This window comes from Vespa crabro, chromosome 9 (assembly GCF_910589235.1).
Source record: "Vespa crabro chromosome 9, iyVesCrab1.2, whole genome shotgun sequence".
Lineage (NCBI taxonomy): Eukaryota > Metazoa > Arthropoda > Insecta > Hymenoptera > Vespidae > Vespa > Vespa crabro.
This window is the reverse complement of record NC_060963.1, coordinates 798,245-825,000: the sequence shown is the minus strand read 5'-3', so window position 1 is coordinate 825,000 and position 26,756 is coordinate 798,245. Positions and strand designations below refer to the sequence as shown.

Here is a 26,756-nt window from a genome sequence, read left to right as displayed (position 1 = left end):
TGAAAAGGCCATTAGCTTCGGCATCGCGAAAGTGCTTTATGACGAGAATAATGTAACATACTTGAGACTTATATACGCGGAAGCAACTCGATTCGCCGCGCGACACCGCACAAATGTCTCTCTCTCTCTCTCTCTCTCTCTCTCTGTTCAACTTGGCGAACAACTTTTATACGTTTATTAATCGTCCTACTAATGGTCCACCGAATTAAGAGGACCTTTTCTGGCAACGCAACGAATTGCCTGCATTCTCTCGGTTAATGTCACGATTTAATTCAAAAGAAAATTCAATAAATTTTTGTTAAAGCACTATCATTTTTTTTTAATAGGTACAAATAAATTTCTTTTCTTGTCTTCCCTTTTTTTTTTTTTTTTCTTTTTTCTTCCGATTTCATTCCTTCGTAATAATTTGATAGGTTTTCGTTGGAACGTAGAGAAGAGTTACCGGCGCACAGCTTTTTCATAGTCTCTAACGCGAGGCTATAAACGATGTGCCGCGGATGGTACTACTACTCGTCGGACTAGTTTATCCACAATTACTGAAAGTAAGAGCAATGGAACGCGGAGGGTAAAAGGAGAGAAAAAAAAAAGAAGAAGAAAATGAAAAAGAAGTAAGAAGTAAGAAGTAAAATGATCGGAAGGGGAAAAGGAGAGAAAAAGTGGACGACGATCGGTCGATCGATCTGTTCGACCCTGAGGACGAACCTGAATAAATACTTAAGGGACAAGAGAGAACGTATTTGAGAATGTACCTTTGCATTTTCATGGAACACGTGTAATTATGGGTTTATGGTAATTAAATCGTTTATACCTTTGGTGTATCTTTCTCTCGAAATTAACGGAGTTATTAAAAACAAGAAAAAGAAAAAGAAAAAGAAAGAAAAAAGAAAAATGAATGAAATATATCTACAATATTCTCAAATCGTTTAACGTCGTATTAGTACATACATATATATCTAAATACATACTCGATGTCAAGTTACTAACACGAATCTGTAAAACATCGAAGATTCTGAATCTACTGTAACTAAGCGCATTGCTTCACCGATAGAAACAGGATCACACAGCGGATGCTCGTTTCTCAGGGAGTTTATTACAAGGAAAAGGAGAGGGAGAGAGAGAGAGAGAGAGAGAGAGAGAGAGAGAGAGAGAGAAAGAGAGAGAGAGAGAGAGAGTCTTCCTCATAGTAAGTATCTTACATTCTTGATTAGAACTTGGTTAGAACGACAACGATAACGCGCGAGGACGACACGACTATGAAAAAGACGAAAAAGACTATGAAGTGTGGAATAAAAAAAAGAAAGAAAGAAGTCGAGAAAAAAAAAAGAACAGGGCTATCGATACAGGTGGTATATGCTAGTGCAGGTGCTTGGTCCATGACCTGGGCGGAGTCATTTCACGGCCTTCGAAGGGACGGCAAAGAAGAAAACGTAAAATAGAAGTAGAAGGAGGAGGATGAAGATGAGGAGGAAGAGGAGGAGGAGAAGATGAGACCGCGAAGAGTGGCGAGGGAGTGCAAAGATCTTTCAAGGACGCCACCGTACCTCTTTGCCGTCCTTGTCTCGCTTAATGAGAAACCCTATGAACGCACGTCTACGTACATTCGCGTGTAGGTACGCGTTGTAACGCTCGTTCAGGGTCGAATCTTTCTTTTAGTAGAGGATAACTACTTGATTTGAAAATGTATCCTTAAGATATATTTTCGTTAGTTCTGCATGCGGCTAATGACGGACGACCTATCGAGATTCCTCCCATTGAATGAATTAAATTAAAATAATGTACGTTCGTTTTGGCGTAAGAAGGAAAGAAGAAAGAAGAAAGAAAATTAATAAAAGAATTAAAAAAAGAAAAAAAAAGAGAAATGAAAGAAAACCATTCAATGCTCCGACAAAAAGAAGCAAAACTTCTCGATGACATTAAGAAAATTGTTATGAATTTTTTTCGATCTGTAAATGCCGCCACTCGTGTCTTTGACCTGCACGAGTAAAATAATACAAAAAGAAAAAGAGAGAAAGAGAAAGGAGATATCCAGTCTTCTTCTCTCGACTCCGGGACATTTCTTTGCCAAGGTTGTAGTAATGAAGGCTAGTTACCTACGTACGCAAAGCCAACCCATAATAGCCAAGAGTCGATAGGCCGCATCCCCCTGATTTATCACTAGCATCCTGATTTATTTCCCTTTGCCGCTGATTAATCTACCTTGCGGCTTCGGTGACGACCGTTTCAAGTTCATACGTTTCCTTCTCGTCGGCCGTACGTCACGCTCGCTTTAACAACCGCGATATCCGTACGTCATTTCGTTTGTCTTACTCCGTAAACGAGAATGTGCTCGGTACCCGTGACCATTCTATGGAATAAATTTATCCATCGAAAACACTTATTCTCACACCATATAACATATTATTACATCTAATTCGTAATTCTCAAGAATATAATAATTTGTAATAATTTATTGTTAAAAATCGATTAAAAGAAAAAAAAAAAAAAAAGAAGAAAAAAAAGGGAAAAGAAAAAATCTCTTCGTACGTATAGCTCGTTATCGTTAAGACAACACGTAGAATTAATTTAAACGATGTACATGTTCTCACGCATTATATACATATAATAAGTAAGGATATCTTTTAAAATGGTCTTTCCTCACAATGAACATAGATCGCGACCCTTATATCGCTCATTTAATTGCCTTAACCGTCGAGTCCTGTGGTAAAAGATCTAAACTATTTCATCGCATCCTCACCTTTTATTCGCGAGAAAACTCATTCGCGATCATCGAGATAATATTCTTCGAGCACCGAAAGGATTCCTACATTTCTGAGATTGGAACATCGCATTCCTTCGTCTTCCTATTAAATCGTTCAAAATTGATCATTTCAGTGAAGACAGAAACTTTCAATCTTTCTTTCTTTCTTCCTATTCTTAATCCTTCCATTATATATTCTATGCCATTGAGATTTATAAATGAGATATTCTTTGATCTCGCCGCAATTGAGATTTTTGCGCATGGTGAAATCAAGACAAGGTCGATTTGAAATTCATTCGATCGATGACGAATTTTTGACCATCGAGAGGATGATCCATCTGTTTGTTACAAAAGTAAATAGAGGAAGTTCTTTTCTTGATGCACGAATATCAAACGCGATCGTTGATTAACATAAGCGTACGTGCTTCCGCCGTATCTTTTCTAGCTGGCCGTGAACACTTCGTCGGCGTAACGTGAGAAATATTCCAATCGAAATCGTGATTCATCATCGCGAATTTAATTAACCGTAAGGACGATCGAATCTACGGTTGTATAACATATATCATAAATATGTCTTACGAATGATGAAAAATATATATATATATATGGAACTGAGAAAGAGAAAGAGAGAGAGCCTCTATAATAATCAGAAGTTGCTCGAGTTAATTGGCAAGGGTAGGTAGTTCGTAACGAATGTTTTTCTCTTGAGATTTTTTTCCTTTTTCTTCCTTCTTTTCTCTTTTCTTTTTCCTTTTCTCTCTCTCTCTCTCTCTCTCTCTCTCTCTCTCATTTTCACAACCAATACGATTAACCACAAAGTAATTACCAGTGATTCAGTGAACAATTAGAGTCAATGCATGCACGCATATTATTCGCCGAGGCGCGACGGCTTCCGTGTAACGACTAGACATAAAAGTTTATCATAGATAGCCGTTAGTTTGTTATCGCGAAAGACTAATATCATCGATTTGCGGTTTCATTGAGAAAGAAAGTAAATATTATAATAGACGTAATAGTGACTGATAATAAATATCTATATCACGTAGGAAAGAAGTAACTATAAAGTTAACTAATAAATATTGCTAGGATATTAATCGAAATAATATGCGATCAAACGTAAATCAATGCGATGGATGATTACAAATTAGCTAATTTCAATAATAATCGATGTTATACGAGCTAAACTTCCGTTTCCTCGACGTCTATATTATTTTTATAAGATAGACATAAATCTATTTTAAGAAAGAAAACTATCTAACGAATTTAATGATAAAGATTATACATTATAGTCTATCCTTTTTTTTAAGTTCGAAAAGGTTGCCGACCCAACGTCGTCTAAACTAAAGCAATAGGGAGGCAAGCGGACATGAGTCGCGCGTATCTCAGCCTCTCCCTTCTTGATTTACAACTTGGCGGAAGGTAGGGAGACTTCGGGGTCGTGATGTAACTATACTTGAATTGACCTCGTGAGTTTCTCAGGACCCCAACCGTTTTAGATCCAGGATTTCCAGGCACTGCGGGTCATCCTGGAACTTCCATGTTGGGTGCTCCCTTCTCTTCCTTCATCATCATCATCATCATCATCATCTTCTTCTTCTTCTTCTTCTTCTTCTACGCTCATGTTCTCTCTCTCTCTCTCTCTCTCTCTCTCTCTCTTTCGTTCTTCGTCTCTTACAATGCTATGCAAATCCGTGCCTCGCTGACTAGACTACAACATCGTGCCCTGAGGACTCACGAGATCGAAAATGTAGCATCTCGAGTGTTCCTTCCTTCCTTCCTTCCTTCCTTCCTTTTCTTCCTTCCTTTCTTTCTTTCTTGTTTTTTTTATTTTTTTTCATTTCTTTCTTATTTTTTTCTTTTTTCCTTTTTTACGAACCTCCACGAAATTACACGTGTTTGTCTCGACTCTTACCTTCCTTAATACCTTTACTTAAAGTACCTCATGTCATATCATAAACGTATCCTAATCGATGGATATTTGATGATTTCATTTACGGACCGATCTGTTTCATCCATTCGAAATTATTCATTATCGATAATACTGTTACCTTCTATTGAATACAACTCGAATAAATTACGATCGAACGTGCCATTATTATGAGAAACTATCAGCCTTCAGAAAGTAATAAACTCATGCTCGCAGATAGATCATAGATAAAGAGCATTGGAGTTATCTAATCGCTTCTTAAGATCGTACTATTGGAATCGTATAGTTACAGTTAGAACCTGTAGTATAATACAGTGCAAGAGGAGAAAATTTTATCGATGTATGATGATGGTCCTATGTTCAGTTGGTCACTTGCTCGTATTAATTATTCAACCGTCTAGATAATTATCCGATAATATATTATACTCAGTCTTATATTATGTCTGTTATATTTCTCTTTGTTTTTGACGATGCACGTTGCATAGAATATCATCAAAAGCCAATATTCACAGTCATTCAGAGAGTTCATCGAACCTAACTGTAAAGCCATTGTAATGATCGTGGCTAAACAAAAAGGAAAGGCCATTGAGTGGACAGGCCTCGTGGCTCATTAACGAACCGATTTAATTATCTCATACGAGTTATAATAAATTAATCCTCGAAGGGGAAGAAAGAGTGTTTCTGGTCTTTTCTTTTCTTTTCTTTTCTTTTCTTTTCTTCATCCCACGTTTCATTTAAGTACTTGGTTACTTAAGTAATATAAAAATTATCGCAAGACTTATGCAAATTGTAAACGAGAACGAAGAATCTCGAGAAATAATCGTTAAAAAAAAGTTCCTTAAGTTAAGTAGCTAGATAGGTAGATATAGGATAGTTACGTACTTAATCCATGCTCATAATAGATGGTATGATAATAGTAAAAGAGAATAGTGCTGACGAAGCTCTAGGAATAAGGGGGATCATGGTAATGGACCGTCCTCTTCTACGAATACGTGGCCTTTCCTCGAGCATCGTGAATGAGAAAGGATCGTGGATCGCGTGCAAGAACCGAAGGATCAAGATCGCGATCGCATACCGAGCGTAACCAACGATCGATCCAAGTTTTAACGCTCGAGGTCAGGTGCGTGGTACTCATAGCCAATAGCGTTTTCAAAATCGATCCATGCTTATCCCTTTCTTATGAGAAATATAAGATCGTTTGAAGATATCGATCTTAATGGATCCATAATGGCTAGACATGAAAACTTTTTACGAATACGCGACGTTTCGTACGATTCGTCCATTTTTTTTTTTCAATCGGGATAAAATATATCAAGATTCTTTTTCCTTTCTTTTCTTTTCTTTTTTTGTTCTTTTACAAGAAAACGAGTACTCGTAGTCGTTATATCGATCGCAATGTTTTGTTGACCTTGGTCGTCCTTTAATTCAACATGTTTTTAATTCACTTCTCTGTCTCTCTCTTTTTCTCTCTTTCTTTGGACACATAAGCATGTACATACATATACATACATTCATTAGATATTCCGGAGCAAAGTATGCCAGAGAAATAACAGTACTTATCGTCGTGTAAGGAGACACAAAGAGACAGAGAGATAGACAGGCAGAGAGAGAGAGAGAGAGAGAGAGAGAGAAAGAGAGAGAGAGAGAGAGAGAGAGAGAGAAAGGGAGAGAGGGAGAAAAACGGTCCATCTCTCTTCGGTGGTCCTAGCTAAGCAGTTAGGTCAGTGCCACTTTGGATTTAGTGTCACTTTAACTCCGTATACCGGATCGAGACGATGACGAAGGGAATGAAGAAGAGAGAAAGAGAGACGAGATTTGCGGTCTGTCTGCGGTCGAGTCAACATAAGATTGGCTTGTCTCGTCTCTGAGGTAACAGTTTGCTATAAGAAATGGGAAGGGATGAGGAAAAATAAAAGAAAGAGAGATAGAAGGAAAGCAAACGAGGCGATCTCTCTCCGTCCATATATATACAACATAGTCTGTCTCTCTCTCTCTCTCTCTCTCTCTCTCTCTCTCTCTCTCTCTCTCTGTCTGTCTTTCTGTCTTTCTTTCTTTCTTTCTCCCTACCTGTCTTTTTCTTTTACTCGCCTTTGAATGATCCTCAATCATAGGAATATCCCTCGAACGATTCTTTTCTCAATGGATTCTCGCCTCGAGCGTTTTCGATACCTATGATTCACATTTTTTAAACTCCCATAACATAAGAATAGTTTAAACGATCCCATGTAACCCGGAACAATCATTTTTGATAACCCATACTTATCATTCGTTAAGGTTTACGAACGCATCTCTCTCATATCGATTTCTACATTTTCTCACAGCGATCGATTACTTACTTGTTTTACTGCGAGAAGTACCGTATCGCCATTAACGATGAATTACGAGACGATCCGATTTAAGGATAACATCGATTATCCTCCCTTTATAACCCTTCTCTCTCTCTCTCTCTCTCTCTCTCTCCCGTCACTTCCCCGTTGTTATGTTCCAAATTAATTAATTTCGACGAGATATTTTGTCGATAAATCGATTGGATGCATTTTATCGGCTGGTTACATGACGTTGCATGTCTCGTGAAAAAGAAAAAGAGAAAGAGAAGCACAAGATTTATCTTGAACGGTATTGCGGGAGAGTCGTAAAGTTTACAATGTGACCGAGCAAGCGTGCCGCTCGTGAAAAGAGAAAAAGAGAGAGAGAGAGAGAGAGAGAGATAAAAAAAGAAAGAAAAAAGAAAGCACACGCGAAAGATTATTGGTATTATCCTCTTCAAAGACGTCCACAAGCAGATATCGATTTGTCTGGACCACAAATTCCTATGGTCGCTTGGTCTCTTCGCAAAAAGGACATAGAAATAGTTCTCTCTCTCTCTCTCTCTCTCTTTTTTCTCTTTCATATATCCTTCTCTTTAAGCTTTACGCACGGGCGGTCCAACATCCTTCGGTCCTTCTTCGTCGTCGTAAGAATCGTTTATAAACGATCGAAAGGGATGTAGTGGTGGTGATGGTGGTGGTGGTCATAGAAGAAAGAGAAAGATACGGAGTCAGTTTCGTTCGGAGTCACGAACGCGATCGCGAGATCGCCCGATAAGATTCTTCGAGAAGACGACATGGAAACGACCTTGATCCGAATACCCTTTGCCCGGTTCCCTTATCCCATCCTATCCTTCTTCGAATGGAATTTAAATCCTCCTCGATTCTTCGCCATTCAAGTCGGTCTCGCACATTTTCGTCTTCGTTTGTCATTGTTGTCCCTTCGATAAAGGTGGCTCATCATTTCCCGTCGTTTTTATTATAGTTGTTAAACCAGCATGGTTAGAAAGAGAGAGAGAGAGAGAGAGATAGAGAAGTTTCTTTTCTCTAAAGGGATTTGCGGTTGGTCGAAGCTCCGACGATCGATGAGACGCTCTGTCGAGACTTTGTACGATCGCATGCTTACTCCAAGGTCAATGATCCTTCGCGGGCTAGATCATGCGTATCGAGGAAATGACTCTGTTTTTCTTTTTTTGTTCCCATTTTTCTTTTCTTTTTCTTACGACTTCGAAAGAACCATGCTCGTTCTATAGACCATACACGGTTTCAACTATTTCAATTTGTTCCCGGAAAATTAAACTTTACACTTCTGTTACTTACTTCTTTTTCACGAGCATAGGAAAAAGAAAAAAAAAAAGAAATGTAAGACAGAAAAGAAAGAAAGAAAAAAAAAAAAAAAAGAAAAAAAAGAAAAAATACATAATCGCGCGAGTCCAGTCACGTGATAGATAGGCGGTGGTAAGTCTGGTATTTCGTTTAACCTGGAATCCATTACATACGTGCTTTACTATCCCGGAAGATACGAGATAATTATAATCTCGCTCTATGATTTTGCCGCGGCGAGTAAGCACATCGTTATCGTTACGATTATCGTTTGTGGTTGACTTTACGATAACGGTAACGTGAGAGTAACCTCGAACGACTTTTACCATTTACGCTCGTACGTTCGCTCATCGGACCTTATTAAATTCATAAATGGGATGAAAAGATTTTAAAGAAATTAAACAACTACGCGCGATTTTACTCGGAATTGAATAAAGAGAAATCCTTCATTGATACATTTCATTGAGAAATTATTTATGCGAAAAATTTCATTGAATGAAAGGATGAATGGAAGAAAAGTGAAAAAAAAAAAGTAGAAAGAAAGAAAGGAAGAAAGAAAGAAAGAAAAGAAAAAGAAAGTTGTCGATTTAGAAAGAGAAAAAAAGGAAGAGGAGGAAAAAAAGAAAGAAGAAAGAAAAAAAAAAAGGAGAAAGAACATTGGATCATCATCTTCACGCGATACCAAGCGAAGAGAACTTATGTAACGCTTTCATGCAAGACAAGGCCAAGGTTTTCGCGATGAGTCAAGCAAGTAAGTAAGTAAGTAAGTAAGTAAGTAAGTACACGTGTGGTCTCGCGCAACTAAGTATCTCCTCGCGTTTTATACGCGAGCCACGAATGCCATCTTTAATAGTACTCGATAGAAACAGCGATATCTCGTTTTCTCGGTATCCTTTTTTTTTCAAAAAAAAAAAAGAAAAAAAAAAAGAAAAAAAGGAAAAAGAATCCTATCCACCCTTACTCTTACCCCCCACTCCCATTCTCATCACCCACCATCATACAGACCATACCGATTTCATATTTGAATTTTTTCAAACGAATTGTTCTTTCGTAATTGTTGTACGTATTATGGAATAAGAGATAGTATGCAAACGATGAAGAAGGGATTCTACTTTACCATGAAAAAGGACCACCCTGAACGATCGGTTTCGTGCTAAAGAAATTGTAGATATACCACGTGAAAGGATATAAAACTACTCTTCTCCAAAGGATACCCTTGGGAATGAGAAGAAAAGAAGGGAAAAGAAGAGGTATAAATAGCAGCTAGGTGGATAAACGCAGAATAGGGATCGTTTGTTCTCTCTCCCTCTCTCTTTCTCTCTCTCTCTCTCTTTCTTCTGCATAATAAGAGATCGCGATGGTTGTTCGAACGATAAAGGATGAAATGGTAGGTACTTGCATAAATAGAAGAAGAAGGAGAAGGAGAAGAAGGAGAAAGGAAAAAAAAGGAAGAAAGAAAAAAGGAAAAGAAAAAAAAAAATCTCCACCTACGATGTAAGGACAATCGTTCTTGTATATAGTCCTTATGGGTTATCCACAATACATGCTCTAGAGTATCTGTCTATTTTTCTACTTTGAAATTTCTACGAAAAATCCAAATCTTTTTTATCGATCGAATAAAATAGATTAGTAAATGTTTATGTTAGATATTAATTATGTTTTTTTTTCTCTCTCTTTCTCTCTCTCTTTCTCTCTCATGGTTAGGTCATACACGCACTATTCAAAGTTTACACCCTCGAAGAGCAGGTAAATACCTATCTACCTAACCTTTCTTCCTTTTTAAAAGCAAGAAATACAGAGAGACTTCGAAACCTAAATAAAGAACTCGAAAAGGACAAAGGATGTGACTGCATTAAAGGATAAATACGTTCCTTTTACTTCCTCTCCTTTTATTTCTTTTCTACAATTCGAAAGAGAAAAGACAGAAATGATTTCCCTCTACTTTCAGAAGCAAAGGTTGGAGATATATATATGTATATATAGAAGAGAGGTATGAGAGGGTCGCGATGGGTGCGTCAAACGTTCGACTTTATATGTCTGCGGGGTGGTCCCGAAGTTTTCTTCCTCGCGGATATAGTACGTGGATACATGCCGTCCTTTAAGCGAACGCTCGTTTAATAACGATTTATGGTGGCGTAAACTGGAACCCCCTTCGTTGGTCGTCTCCTTACCTTACCTTTAACTTCGTCTACACACAAAGGAGATGTTAGGGCCGGTGGGAGGGAGGGAGGTTAAGGGTCGTACGCGACTTCGACGAGTATTAATATTTTTTTTCTTTTTTCTCTTTTCTAAATAACAACTGAAACACGACTTTGACGTATTTGTTTATCTTTTTTGTTCTCTCTTTCTCACTCTCTCTCTCTCTCTCTTTCTTTCTCTTTCTCTCATGCTATCTCGCGTACTTACCTCGAATATTTTTTCTTTTAAGATATAAGTTTCCTTGTTCGTTCTTAATTTAATATTTTAATTCTTTTTCTTTCTCTTCTTTCTTTTTTCTTCATACGCGTGAAACTTATACTTACTGTATAATATAATTATCCTTATTAGGTATACTAATATATTATATGTATACTATGTAGACGTTATTTGAAATGTTAATTTAATTGCATGGTTATATACTCGTCTATCGTGAGTATAAGCTTTGTTATTATTTTCTTGCTATTTCTCTTTCTCTTTGTCTTTCCCTCTCTCTCTTTCGCTCTCTCTCTCTCTCTCTCTCTCTCTCTCTTTTTCTTTATCTGTGCTGTGAAATACATGTTGTTTATTTCTTTTTTTTCTTCTTTTATCGTTTCTTAGAAAATTAGTTACAAGTGAGGAATTCGATCGAAGAAGGATGTCTCTCTCCTCACTTTCATTGGTAAACTCGTCGAATTACCACCGATATAGTTAAACGAGTATCACTCGGGTGGCAGAGGTCGAGAAACGAGGAAATTCGTCCAACGAGTTCCAAAGAAGGTAAACGAGGAAGCATTTCGTCACCGTTATCTGTCACTCTCGTTGTTAATCGATCGATCCATCGTTCTCGTTAAGAGCGAATGTGCATCGAGTTTATTAAAAAAAAAAAAAAAAAAAAAAAAAAATAAAAAGAAAAAATATCGTATAAATAAATAATTTAAAGAATTACGTAATAAGGATTTTATATATTCGGTGTTAAGAATTAAATACACCAATTAAAAGTAATTAAAATGTTTTTTTGCCGAATAAAGAGAAGTCAAATTCATTGAAGGATAAATTTTCCTTTAAGGAAAAACTTAACTGGTACTCGTTCGCAAAACCTAGATATCTATAAACTAGTTTATTCGTGAAAGATAAACATCGTAATTATCCTATTTTCGAGAGGATCAAAGATCGAAACGTTTACGATATATTTAGATATATATGTATATAACATATATACATCACAAAGTATTTTGTAAATTTCTGTGTAACGAGTTATCGTTGAAAATAAGTTAGACTCGAGCTGACCAGATTGATTACCATCATTCGATGAAATCGTTCTGTCGTAATGACAGTTCGATGCAATATCATGATAATTTCCAATGGCAAGTATCCGTAAATTGTCATTATCCGATATCGAAGTATGTTTTATCGTAGACATTACGTTATTATTATTCTTCGACGGTCTTATTATTATACTTAAAGGTATTAAAGTCTTAAGTTAATAAAACTGTAATTGTTCGTGGATAAATCTCGTACGTTTAAATACATAGATATATAAATATATGAATGAAAAATACGAAACAATAAAAATCTTATTAATTCGTGGATTAAATTTTTAACGATAAAATGACTTTGTTAAGCTTATAACAATGAAAGAAAGGAATGAAAGAAAGAGAATCGAAGATTCTATAGTTGGTATGTGCGCGAACATACATACATACATACATACATATGTACGTATGGTACATACATATGTATATATATATATATATATATATATATTCACATATATTACGTAGGCGTTCACGCGTACAATTTACTCCGAAGTAAGTACTTACGTCGCGTTTCTCATAATAAATTATTAATGATTGCCCAGAGGAACGAGTTTCATAGTCACGTTTTGCGACTTAATTATCTCACTCGCAATTCACGGAGTACCGTTTTCGAAGAAAACACTTCTTTCCGTGCATACAAATCGATTCTAATCTTCCAATCTCTTTATCTCTCTTTCTCTCTCTCTCTCTCTTCTTTCTCTTTTGTGCATACAATTCTAGGACGTCAGCAGGCTTGGACGTCGACATGTTTTAACGTCCCGCGTTAGTGAGTGACCTCAAAGAGGAATAATCACAAAAGAAATATAAAGACTTACTTGATAAGGGTAAGTGCCGCTTCTGTAATAACTGCTGGTAGTCAAAGCCGGATGGCTTTTACTGCTGCCACACATGGAAGCCATTTTTTCAAGATGATATTCTCCTCCCTTCGATATATATAGATATATCTACTATATATCTGCAAGTATCTACTTCTATCTGTCTATTCGTTTATCTTCGAAGAAATAAAAAGAAGAAGCACGTAAAATCTTGATGAAAACTTCAACTTGGGCGCATTTTCGTTTGTTCGTTTTTTAACATAGATCGTAATGAAGGAAATATCAAAACTTTTGGTTATCTTCTCATCGTGCACTCTTCTCGATCGAGGTACGTCCTCTTTACTCTTGACGACATATACGGCACACATTCGAAGGAGTGGATCTTTGCGAAGGTATGTAGGTACTTTTGCTGGCACAGCTCGACTCGTACTCGACTCGACTCGACTCGCCTCGACTCGACTTGACTTGACTTGACTCGACTCGACTCGACTCACGGACTCGACTCACGCGGGAGAACAACCGTAAGTCGGCCGATTACGACTTTCGTACAAGGCCACGGAGGTGCGCGATTTTTTTCGAATGTCCACGGAAGAAGTACCGTTAAGCATTAAAAGTGTATTGAAATCAATTTGATCCCTTCGAGGAATTTCTCTCGTTCATCGAAATATATTTCTCTCGTACGATTTCTTTCTCTTTTTCTTTCCCTTCTCTATTGGTAACGTCGAACTGTCGAAATATTCGAATCGAAATACATTCCGTACCTGCGGAAATGCCTGTAGAACGATTACGAACCTATCGGTTCGATGCTTTAACCTATTCTGAGGTGAGCTCCCGCGTTTCTCGTTGGCGGAGAAGAAACGAGGCAAGGCAGAAGTCGAAGCGGATGGCACGCAACCATACCAACGTCCTTCCTCCGGGACGGTTGACCACCGACTGACAGCCAGAGATCTTCACGCATCGCCGTTCTTTATCTTCGTTCTTTCCGTTCGGCTAACACCGCCGTTTGTAGCCACCTCTGCCGCCTCTTGCTGCTTCTATTTCTGCTTATACCCTTGCTATTGCTGTTACTGCAGTTACTCCCGTCCGTCACTTCTCCTCTTCTATTTTTTTTTTTTCTTTTTTCCTTTTTCTTTTCTACTCTCTTTGGAATCGCGACCAATCAAAATTTCAAGTTCTTGAGTCGGAAGTCTAAGTATTTCAGTATTATTTAATCGACTAATAGTAAATTCTTTTTATGATTTCCCTTGAAATAATTTTTCGTCAAATTCCGACTGTTTTCTTGACAAAAAAGATATTTTTTTCGTCCTTCCTCTTTATTTTATTCCCTTCTTCGATTAAATTCTTTCTTTTTTTTTTCTTTCTTTCTCAAAGACCGCCCGTCGATAAATCAACGTGGGTTGGATTTCTCTTCGATCGTCGATCAATTATATGCTCTTGCGTAAGTGAACTTCGGTCGATCTGTCGTTCGTGATCCGAGATAATTTTCGTAGTTGTTGAAAAATAAACAATATAATTATTCCTGCGACAGGAAGCAACGATTATTCATTAAAATCATATTAACCTTTTCGTCGTTGCGATATTCGATAGAAACATTAAGCTCGTGAATAGATTTTACAACGATAATAATTGGAAAAAAAAATTTCAAAATTTCGGAAATATAGATTCTCGTTGATCGCAATTTTAATTAATTTCTTTCTAAAAAAAAATACTTACGCGTTATTTCCTGAATTACAAAGTATATAATTATATTCAAGCAAAAAGTGTTAGCGCGTATCTTGCGTTCTATTAACAGTACTTGCTACTGATAGAAGTTACGTTTTCGAATAAAAACAAGGTCAACCGGAACGATCGTAGGCTAGTTTAAGTACGATCATTGGCTCGTTCAACTTTTAACGGAATTCAATTACGATATCTTAACGAACTCATTTAGTTCGGAACGATAAACTATGTAGAAAAAGAAATATGTAGATGTATAAAGATCGATTGGAAACGATCGTAATCGATTGGAAACGATCGTAATCGATTGGAAAGATTGTTATTAATAAATATATATATATATATATATACATATATACATATATATAAATAAATGTATTCGAACGCAGAAGAAAATGTGCGTTAAACGGAGACTTCGATGCGTGGTAGTCACTCGTAAGAGACATCAACGTTGGAGAGTGAAAAATCCATAAGTACGATTAGTACTATATATTAATATTATCTTCAATCGTCCTCGCTTACTCAAGCGTCACATTTTTCATGTGTCAAGATTTTCAAATTTACGTGTCTACGAGGAAAATAAGATAGATATTCCTTGTTTACCTTGGATCTCGTTTAAGTGTTATGAATATTCACGCTATACATCATATTCGCTCTCACATGTAACCACATCAAATGCATCTATCTTATTCGGCGAGTAGGTCACCGTGTTCCATCCCTCGTCCTTTCTTTTTACCTTATCTATCTCTAATCCTATTATTAATTTATGAATATACGTCTTTCGCATAATTTACCATTAACTTGCCATTTACATATTACATAGCGTCTCGCTAATGTTATTCATTATTCGGCTAACACCCTTTCACGCGAAGATCACGAAGGAAGAACGAAGCAAAAACCGTTGCGCTTCCCTTTGTTGTTGTTCTCGCTAACGGTAGTAAATTCAATGCTCGGGAGATTTCTCACGATGGACATCGAGAGAATCAACGACGATGTATTTTAATGACCTAATTACCAGTACCAATGACTCTAATTTTCCATTAAATTGAAACGATGTATATCTAGGAAAGATTTTCTTTCTTATCATAATTGCATATCTCAATTTTCATACCTCTTTATCTCCCGGAATTCGTTTAGAAATAAAATATTTCGAACGGTTTTCACATCCGAAGTAGACTGCAACGCTTCTGAGGTCGACTCTTTGAAATGGAACTTGGCACGATTATTTCGCTTTTAGAGTACTGCTATTCTCGTTTGTATTAAGTAAAGTAAAATCTATGTATAACAATGGATAAGCGATTGAGTTCACAGCCCGTATTTTCGTTATATACCTACAAAAATATCATGTTGTACATGTAGGTACATGTATACACACACACACATATATGTATATACACAAACGTATTTATATATTCTCGTAGTACGATAACGTCCGTATAGTATATATACATAGTTAAAAATAATAACATAACCAGATAGTAGCTTAACCAAAAAAAAAAAAAAAAGGAAAAGGAAAAAAAAGAAGAAAAGGTCTACTTATTAACCATGGTCATTAATTTCATGTAACATTTCCAAAAGAAAGAACATCAGATCGGAAACGTAGGATCAGATTTGGAATTCCATGGGTCTAACTAAATCGCGACATCTTTCCGCTTCGCGCGTTTAGGTGCAAATTCATGGTCAGGTAAGGTAGCAAGTGAGAAGGTAGGTAGGTAGATAGGTAGATAGGTAGGTAGGTAGGCAGGCAGGCAGGCAGGCAGGCAGGCAGGCAAGCAAGGCTAGCAGCAGCAACACGAGGGCTGGCAAACGACAGCAGTGGTGGCTGGCACAAGGAGGGCTAGTAAGGCTGCCGTCGAGGTAAATAGCCGAGGGACCTACGAGTGGCAAAGCAAAACAACAAAGCGACGCTTGAGAACCCAACGCGAATGGGACTTGAATCACAACTTCGCTTTCCCACACTGGATTGCGAGTGTATGCGCGCGAGCGAACTTGAGAATAAGCAACACACGCCTCTAGCATTCGAACCATTAAGATCGTCATTTAGGATATTACGCTTTTTCCTCCGATTAAATCCACGTAAATGGGTCCTCCTTCTCCTTTTCTTCTTCCTTCTTCTCCTTCTCCTCCTTTTCTTCTTCTTCTTCTTTTTCTTCCTCCTCGATCGAGATTAAAGTGCATCGACGTTTTGTCAATCCTATTTTTTGGCGAACAACGAAATTCTACATCGAAATTGAGTTTATATATTGCTTTTTAAATTAATCATAAATAGATAGTTGAAAGAAAATGACAAAAAAAATTATTCCCTCGAAATTATTATCTACTGAATTTCTTATCAGTATTATTTTCATGTAGTTTCACTTTGATCGTTAAAAATAATCATTTCACCGAGCCACGACAATTTTCCAATTTTCGTCGAGTTCTTCTAATCGCGTCTAATAGTTTATTTCCTATTAGAAGAGTCCAACCTACATGCGAACTAACATAAAGCATAGCAAGAGCGCTTCCGAATAACAGGCAGCTGTTGCCTGTAAAATAGCACACCGTTTACACGCATGAATTCTATTACGACGAGTTTGCGTGTAGTTGCTTTTTACCTGCTTAATATTATTTCTCATCGTACAACCTTGATTTCTCTCGAGCTAGACCTTGAATCCTTTTTTTCTCTCTCTTTTTCTCTAACATCATACCGCAGGAACATCATACGTTTTAACGTAAATATTACTACGATATCCTGAGCAAGCATACTCGGGATATTTATCTTCTTTGAAAAAGTACGATAACAAAATCCTTATCGTGCGAAACGTTCATCTTGTCCTCGACCCTGATAAAAAACGATGCATCCTATGTTAATATATATATATATAAAAAAAAAATAAAAAAAAATAAATTATCATAAATAATGAATATTTGCGATTAAATAGTATTCAAACTCAATATTCTTATGTATCCTCTTGCTTCATAAATCATAAACGTGTATATAAGTATTGTAGATACATATGTACATTTCGAGTGTCAAGGATGATCAAACGTAAAAAGGGTTGCCTATCATCAGGCATAATCATCACGTTCCTTCTCATTATTTTAAGATCGATTTTGAAAAAATATTCTGCTCTATATACTTTTTCCATCTCTCAGCTAACGTGATTTTTACACATTCTTACTCCGTCCTTTTTCTTACATACACATACGCACACGTATGTTATTCACATATACATTTTGTCGAGAGTACTTCAAGAGAAACGTTCATCCACTCGAGTAATCCTCTTCTCATCCTTCAATTCCTCACAACTTTGTCTTAGCTCTTTTCGTTACATCCTTCTTCCTCTTCTTTCTCGCTTAGTTCTCCACCAACCTTCTTACCTTACTCACCCTCTTCCCTCTTTTATTATCCAGTCGGTGCAACCGCTCGTTTATTTACAAAGTTCTCTAAACGTTCCGACTTGTATCGAGTAACGTCGCTGGAACGCAACCGTCGAATTCCAGCTTGCATTCTGTCCGTTTTTCGCGTCATAACGTTGGGTCGCTTCCCTCTCCGCTCTTTCCTTCCTCTCGCCCTCCGTCTCTTCTTCTCTTTCACAATCGTTACATCCTTCTTTTGCAACCCTCGCACAACTCCGGTTCCTCCTCCTGGCATTTCGCTTTCGTTGTTTAACCGCTCGATTCTTTTCCGCGCTTCTTGGATACTCTCTCTCTCTCTCTCTCTCTCTCTCTCTCTCTCTCTCTCTCTCTATCTCTATCTCTCTCTATGTATTTCTTTCTCTCTTTTGATCTTTCTTTCTCTTTTGGATTGCCAACTGGCAACGAGGAAAAAGTTGTCTTGTATTATCGGAAAAGGAGGCTGTTTGCAGTTCGGTTCTCTCTTTGCAAGGGTGATAGCAGGGAAAAGAAGATGCATCGTTCTCTCGGAATTACGTTAAAGAAGAGGAAGAAGAAGTGGTAGTTGGAATTTTCATATTAGTGTATTTACTTCGTTAGTGATGTTCCCCCCCTTCGAGTTATGGAATGCACTTTTTCTCGTCAGTAAGTAAATGAATGATACCTATAGTGATCTTTTATATATATATATATTTTTTTTTTTTTTATTCTTATATATGTATTTTTTTCTTTTTTTATATACATAGGATGTTTTTTTTTCTTTTTTATTCTTCCTTTTTATTTATTTTTTTTTTTATCAGCACGTATTACCATAAATCAAACTCATGGAAATTATTTACACGCGACGTTGTCAAGTGACCACACAAGTTAGAAAATCCTTCGAAAAAATTTCTCTCTCTCTCTCTCTCTCTCTCTCTCTGTTTGTCTTGGTAGTATATTAAATGCTCATGGTTTCGAACATATCGAAATTAATTGATAAATCATACATGGTAGGGATACGAGCGGCAAAAGAGGAAGACTGCTTTTACCGGATAATCGATTCATGCGTCCCGCTTGGATACCTTTTTATAGTCTCTCGCAACCATACGAACCCCCTTTTCGTCGCCCACCTTTCAGCCCAACCTCCCTCGCTCCCCTTTTCATTCCAAGTCGACGTCATGCCGATTTTCGTTTGAACTTACACGAAAGAAATGAATTCACGTGTCTTTCCCTTCGTTTCTTTTCGATCTTTTCGAATCTATAAAAGTATATTCGAAATAGATATATCCATACGTTGGTATATCCTACGCATAGTTGGAAATCTTTTTAATTTTAATATTTAATGAGAAATATGAAAGATATATATATATACATACATACATACATACAACATAGATACAAGATATGATCTCGTCTTTAGAAGTCTATGGGTTAAAGGGGAAAGTTCATTTGATTCATATTTTCCTATATTTTATAACAACGATAAAAGGGATTCAGAAAAAGGAAGTCAGGCATACTTTTTACATACATCGTAAATAACATCTTTATCGACGATTTTACATGCCGACGGTAGTATACACGGTGTATCGAGATAAAGTTTCTGATAGATAACAGCCGTCATAATGAATTCTTTGCCTCTCCCTCATATATGTATGTACGTTCCCTTTCGAACGGGTTCTCTTGGACGGAGCTACCCGCCTTCTTCTTGTCTCGCACCGTCATTATTATCATTGCCGTTGTTATTTTTATATTATATGCGTATACGCTTATAAAAATGCGGCGCAAACTTTATGTACATATATCTATATATATATATATATATATATATATGTATATATATACGTATGCGAACGTCGACCAAGGCAAGAATTATCGATCAATGCTCGACATTGTGCCGAAAAATTAACTTCTCTTCTTGCGTTACCTTTTATACGCTTCGGGCTAAGAACGTCGACCTGTCTACCTTCGATGTCGATTGACTTCGTAGAAAATAATTTCTTTTTCTTTTTTTTCTCTTTTTCTTCTTTTTAATTCGAATATCAAACATTCGCTTTATATTAATACGTTGTCAAATATTCTCAAACTTTATCTCGATTATAATTCATTAAGAAAATAAAATATCAGATTTGACATTTTAATCTAAAAGGATACGATTTAAAGGGGGATACATCGAAGATTCTCTCTCTTTCTTTATCTAAATATATATATATATATATATATATTTATCTATCTATCTATCCTTTTTCTTTCTCGATACTTTATATTGTTATTCAGTGAAAGTTTCGTAAGCACCGTACGAAGACGCGAAAATTATCGAACAACGTTGCCCGCGAATACCGCCGTCGTAAATTACAGTTTTTATCGTTGGCAGTCTGGATTTCGGGCGAATGCGAGAGAGAGAGAGAGAGAGAGAGAGAGCCCTTTCTCGAGTCTCTTCCTTAGGTCTCCTTAACGTTTCCCTTCATCCTCGGAGATTTATCTGAAAAATTTAAAAAAAAGCCTACCCTCCTACCATGCCCTGCCAACTTGGTCCCACCCCTTCTCTCTCTCTCTCTCTCTCCCTCTCTTTCTTCTATCTTTCTCTGTCTTATAGCTTCTTCGTTGCTTCTGGGCTTGTCCATGTCGTTGTTGTCGTCATCGTCGTCGTCGTCGTCGTCGTCGTCGTCGTCGTCGTCGTCGTCGTCCACGACGCAGAAGATCGCCGATACTTTTGCTCGAGGAACCCCTCGCAGCTCGGCTACGTGGCGGAATGCATCTGTACCGCGCTGTAGGTGATTTTTACAGGGCCGTACGCCCTGTAGCAGATACTTCGTGAAAATGAACGATAATAATTCAATGATCTATTAAATCGATCTAAATTGAGAATTATCAATGATTCGTTCTTATGCCATTGAAAAATTCGACTATAATAATTTCTATAACGTATAATTTATTATTCCACGTTAGAATATAAATCTTATAATGTTTAAGATGCTCGTTGTTACAAGTTATTAATCGTGATTAAAAGGAAAGAGGGGGAAAAACTGTTTGATCGATTCCGATGATTCGAAAATATTAATAGGATATGTAAAAATTAAAGGAAATGTAAATAATTTGTAAAATAATCAAGATGGGTCATCGATACGGTCCTGTCTTTTTCTTTCTCACTCTCTCTTTCTCTCTGTTTCTGTCTCTCTCTAAAGGGCGCTCGAGGGTCCCTCGTTACGTTGCACCGTTCGACAAGAAAATTTGCCTCTGTGCTGTGCCTTAGTCTGGCATATCGTGCGCATATGTCTCGAGCGCGCGTTTCTGTTTAGCCGGCACCCCGACCACCTTCACCGCCACGCTTGATTTATCGATCGACATTTTTTCGGGGGATTTTTATTACGTTTTGATCCCTCTCCTCGAATACATTTCGCGGCCACTAACCACGAAAAGACCGAACGAGATCGCTCGTACGCAGCTTGACACTCCGCTTGTTATCGAAATCGAGCGGGCTTTTGATCTCGACTATTTGTGAGCTCTTCATATTTCGACTACCCTTTTTTTTAAAGGGTGTCATCTTTATACTCGATCTAATATATCGTCACAAGAGATCTCCCTTTTCTTTTCTCTCCTTTTTTTCCCTTTTTCCTCATTTTCCCATTTTCTCCTTTAATCTATAATTAATAGTGTATGGATTATAATAAAAAAAAAAAAAAAAAAAAAAAAAAAAAAAAAAAAAAAAAAAAATTAAAAATTAGTCATCTATTTAATTACAATTTCTTACGTATTAGTACACACGCATATACACACACACACACACGCGCGCGCGCGCATATATATATATATATATATATAGGTATATAGATATGTCTAAATTGTGACATTATGTACAAAGGTGATTATGATTATATTATAATTGCGACGATCACGAATAAAATGACATTAATCGGTTCTTAGATATTGGGCTAATAATTATAGAATTCGTTAAATTTTTAATGTTTTTTGGCTATATCAATGGATCTCTCTTGCAACAGCATCGAGTATCCTTTGGAAGGTAACGTCGTCTAATCCGGAAAAGGGTCTCTCAATAGCAGAGGGTGGAAGGGCATAACGTTTCCTTCGTCTTCGACGGAATATGTCGTCGTAATCTTCGTCGGTCGTCGGTGGATTCACTTTGGCGTAATATAACGCGGCAAATCCGCTATAAATTAATAGAGCCGCGGTGGCTAACTGAAAATACAATTTATCTAATGTTAATTTCACCTGTGAAGGCAATTATATATATATATATATAGACATAAATTGAAAAGCAAATATAAATATTACTTACTTGAAAAACGGCCCAAAACTTGTAGCTTCCCTCGTTTATGAGAAAATCATAATAACCGGCCCAATAATCGACTTTCGGTTGACTTATCGCTTTCATATCACCATGATCGTCCTCCTCGTCGTGATCACTGTGATCGTCGTGATCATCGTGATCGTCCATGTAGTCAGGAACATCGTCCTCTGGTTTCTTATTATAACCACGCCGATAATATCTCGATCGTCTACTCGAAACGAGAGGATTACGTCGTTGGATCGATACTTTTCCTTTTTTTTTTTTTCTTTTCTTTTTGCTTTTATTTTTCTTCCTTTTTTTTTTTGTTTTTTTCGTTACCATGCAAATCACCGTTCGTTCCAAGAAGAAAGAACGCGCGCGTATGCGTACGATGATTTTCTTTCGAATTTGTAAAAAAAGAAAAAGAAAAAAAAAGAGAACATTGTTGAACGTAGCTAGTTACCTGTACGACTGAACGGCTGTGCCTGTTTGAATATCAGCTGTCTCCGTAGCTGGCTCGAAGTCTATCGTCGTCGTGATCGATTCCACGTTCGTCTCTCTCGTCGACGCACGATGGAGATAAATGAAAATCATGAGAAATCGAAGAAACGGACCAGTCTGCATTCTATTGCGATAAATCTATCGTATAGTCACGGACAAGTGATAATCCAGGAATTTAGAAAAGGGAAAAAAAAAATAAAAAGAGAGAGAGAGAGAGAGAAAAGGAAAAAGAAACGATTCACTCACCTAAATGTATCGATATCAGTTTTTTTTCAATTACGATTAGATATTTTTCTATCGCGAAACGTATGAGCTTCGTAAAAAGTCGTTCGATTTATCGATAATTTACAAACCACATTGGTGTCGATTGATACACATCGATTCATTCATGCGAGTAACGAGTAATAAAACATTGAGTTTATCAAAGAACGGAACATCTTCGATATACCGGAGAAGATCTGAACATACGAAACCTTCAACGATGAAATTAGAGAATGAACTGAACGATTTCTCGATGCAAGTTTGTAAGGAACCGTTTACCCTATATTACCAGACCGTAACTGTATTACCAGAAACGTTAAACAAATGGGGGCCGTGGCAATGCTAAAAGTACTAATTGTTACGGATCGCGACGTCGCGACGCTTAGGAAAATTTTCGCTCGTATAATTCTGAATGTGACGCTCCGTAAATTTGTCCCATTAATATCTTTCATTAATATTCTTCCTTCATCTTTAATTTATTCTGTACGTTCTATCTATTTATCAATTTTCTTTCGAGTTGTCACAAAAAACACATTGCACCACGCGAGAAAACATCGTTGGTTCTGCTAATCGACTTTTTTTCTTTCTTTCTTTTTTTTTTCTTCTTACGAGTTTCAATCTCATTTCCGAATAGATCTATTTTCTTAATAAAAAAGAAAAAGCTCCACGAATTGTCGCAAATACGATATTGTAGAATGAACATTCACGTCGTTGATGCAAAATTTGACCTAGCAAAGTAACATTCTTCTATGATGTATTAGAGCAGCAGATTAGCAAGTACCTAATCGAGTCCCGTTCGGTCGATACTCTAAAATCTTCAAGCGTGGGGTGATAATTACACGTAGATTCGTTGGTTAGACCAAGATGAGATGTGTTTGTTGTTCTTTTCATTTTAATCGTATCCTTTTTCTTCTTACTCTTATTCTTCATTTAAAGTAGGTACATACGTCTCGTATATAGTTTTGTCATATATTTCTGATAGGACAGAGAATAATCAAGAATAAATATGTGTTTCGATATTTCTTTATTGAAGAAGAAAAAAAAAAAAAAATCACAAGAAAAATCATTGAAAATGAATGATAGATTTTTAATCGTAAAAGATTATAGAACACATTCGTATCTCTGATCGAAAGTACGTATGTACGTACATCTTCGGGATATGGATACGGAGTTACAGAGAGTATAATTGGTCGGCCGGAATGCGACACGATCAGAATTCTCGTGTCGTTTTAAAAGTAATCCTTCCGATTCTGCCAATACCGACTAATTCTGTTTTGTCGCGCCGCTAAAAAAACTGACACTGTTCAAAGAGGACAATAAGAAGCGGTTGTCGCCAAATATGCTCATTTTACGTTACTCTCAAATTCAAAGGGTTATGTACGTGCGTGGTCCTTCGTGACTATCGATCGAATTCACCATAAGAATTTTAACGATTTAGAAGAATTCGATTCATCGGAAGAGAGTTTCGACATTCGAGGATTTTTAAAAGAACTCGTAACATTTTATCTTCAATTTGTATAATATAAAGAGTTTTTTTGGGACCAGTAGCAGGTTTTAGCTTAAATTACATTTATTTACATAACAATATATATATATTACACTTGGATACTCAAAAAAGAGTCGCGATTCGTTCCCCGACGACGAAACGGTCGAATGATTGAAAATTCTTTATTCGTTTTAACTGTCAGTTGGTACTTGAAAAAGTTTCAAAGATGATATAATACCATGAAAATTAAAAATTACGATCCTTTTCCAAATCTTTCTGCAAAATGTTCGATTCCAGTTAAAACACGATTCGTGAGATCCCACCAGCCAATGTCATTGCCGTTCATTCTACCGTGTCCAATAGCCTCAGCTAGATGAGTGGGAAAAGTGATCTTATGCCTGGCAATACTCTTCAATACTAATGCCGCTATGTAAACGACAAAATAAATGCTGAAATAGAGCGGAATGTACCAAAGCTTTTTCCCAATGAAATAATACGAATAGGGTCTTTTATCGAGTCGTTGATCGTTCATCTCAGGTTCAGGAGTAGTGGAATGATCATGATGATGATGATGATGAATATATTCCGGTAAATGATCATAGATCACTTCGTGATGATGATAATGATCGTGATCATGAGGATAACTGTCGTCGTCGTTATCATCGTCGAAGGTTGGTCTATCAAATTCGATCGGTTTTGATGGTGAATGATCGTCGTCGAAGGTTGGTCTATCAAATTCGATCGGTTTTGATGGTGAATGATCGTCGTCGAAGATTGGTCTATCAAATTCGATCGGTTTTGATGGCGAATGATCGTCGTAAGGAAACTTTCCAGAAGGAAAACTTGAAAAATCCATTTCGTCATTCTGATGATTTGGAAAAGAATCCATTTGATCCTTGTACGTATTCATCGGCTAAAATCGAATATAACATACATTGTATTATAATATAACGCATTGATGAATATTAATGAATTAAATGATACTTACTTTATCGTTGTTCATAATAGATGGATAATTATCCATTCCAATTGGTTTCGAGATCGGATTATCGATAATATAATCTTTGGGTTTGTCGTAATCGCTCGTTTTGTAATTATAAGGCCCGACGTATACAGGCCTCGAATATCCTGAAATACTCGAACTCGGCGGATTATCGGGACTCGAATCAACCGACGAAGACATCGGAGGATTCGATGAAACTTGTTGTAGTTTGGCTTTGTGCTCGAAACTAGCTGGCGGATTAAATCTTTCTTGTATCTTGATTTTTGATTTCGCCGAGTCTAATTTCGCCAATAAATCCTCGTCTATGGTCGAATACCTGACGACATTATCACGCAATGTCTTTTATATTGTTCTATTAAATTTAATCACGAATCATAAATGAACTTACCGTTTTGTCGAAGGATGATCGATAACTTCTCCGTTTTTCAATTTTGGAGTTTTGGATGGCACGTAAATCGGTGACACAGTGATAACGATGTCCTTAACACTCCTACCCTCGTTTTCGGCGTTGCTGGAGACATTGGCTCGTGTTAGTGCCCTTAAAAAAGAAAAAAAAAAAAACAAAGAAAAGAAAAAATATGAAAAAACTTTTTCAATCCTATCGCCCATTAAAAATTCAATTTTTTATTTAACGAGCACGTTTTCTTCTTTACTGCGTAAAATGACCTCACGATTTTACATGGAACTATCCAATTTGTCAGACAAATAAGCGCTCTCTTATTGTATTTTTATGTTTGACGTGCTGAATGAACCTTGTGATCCATGAAAATGGTCCGCTTCCGGTATTCTTCGTTTCTTGACCATTCTTCGATACTTTCGCGTATGACGTTATTTCCGGTAACGTCAATGTAAATGCCATCGTCAAATCAAGGAGTAGGAACGCGACCAAAATTCGTGGTATCATCGTTCCTGATTTCTACGGATGAATGGTCAACGCCACCTAACTTCTGGACCTCATATAGACTCGTAACTGTAACTGGCACGAGTAACTGGTGGGAAAACTTTTGTCCAAAGGATTCTCTACGAATCGCTTTGAAACTCTAAATCAACAATTTCGACATAGAGATCGAAAGGAAAAAAAAAGAGAAAAGAGAGAAAAAAAATTAGCAGCGTTGCAATTCTGCTAAAATAAAAATTAAATCGATCGAGCATCGTCACTTTTTCCAAATAACATTTGGTCTTATTGAAGGGGGAAATTTTTAATATTCTTTTTTTTTTTTTTTTTTTCCTTTTTTTTCTTTCTTTCGTTCTTTCTTTACGACAAATTTTTCCACGAAACGAAAACGTTTGTTCGGTTCTTCGTACGTTCATTGATGTTAAAATTCGTCAAAAAATTCCAATGGCACGTCAATACATATCCCGTCTAGTTTGACGATACTAATGAGACCAAACGATGTCTGACTAAATCGCTCTAATTTTCTTCACAAACTATAGCGCACCGTTACGAGGATAATATTGTCGTAACAACGTGTGAATTAAGAGAAAGACAAACAAACGTTAATCGACCTCGTGCGCGAGAAATGTTTTACTCGAAAATGCGTAACTCGT

At 36.9% G+C, this 26,756-nt stretch overlaps 3 protein-coding genes across 4 annotated transcripts in view; all 3 read right to left on the bottom strand.

Annotated features, from left to right (window-relative positions):
- LOC124426762 overlaps positions 1–13,516 on the bottom strand; it is a 25,469-nt gene extending 11,953 nt beyond the window's left edge. For both annotated transcript variants that reach the window (XM_046968842.1, XM_046968843.1), the window contains exon 1: positions 12,603–13,516. In XM_046968842.1, coding sequence (XP_046824798.1) covers positions 12,603–12,686 — 84 coding nt within the window. In that variant the 5' untranslated portion in view covers positions 12,687–13,516. The remainder of the gene's footprint in view (positions 1–12,602) is intronic.
- Positions 13,517–21,639: 8,123 nt separating this feature from the next.
- LOC124426730 lies at positions 21,640–23,610 on the bottom strand. Its single transcript, XM_046968791.1, has 3 exons — positions 23,501–23,610; positions 21,967–22,186; positions 21,640–21,866 (listed from the first exon to the last, which is right to left on the bottom strand). The coding sequence occupies exons 1-3, from the start codon at positions 23,608–23,610 to the stop codon at positions 21,648–21,650; spliced, it is 549 nt and encodes a 182-aa protein (XP_046824747.1). The 3' UTR covers positions 21,640–21,647.
- Positions 23,611–23,776: 166 nt separating this feature from the next.
- Positions 23,777–26,121, bottom strand: LOC124426583. The gene is made up of 4 exons (XM_046968428.1): positions 25,961–26,121; positions 25,597–25,746; positions 25,194–25,524; positions 23,777–25,118 (listed from the first exon to the last, which is right to left on the bottom strand). The coding sequence occupies exons 1-4, from the start codon at positions 26,110–26,112 to the stop codon at positions 24,459–24,461; spliced, it is 1,293 nt and encodes a 430-aa protein (XP_046824384.1). The 5' UTR covers positions 26,113–26,121; the 3' UTR covers positions 23,777–24,458.
- Positions 26,122–26,756: the final 635 nt, after the last annotated feature.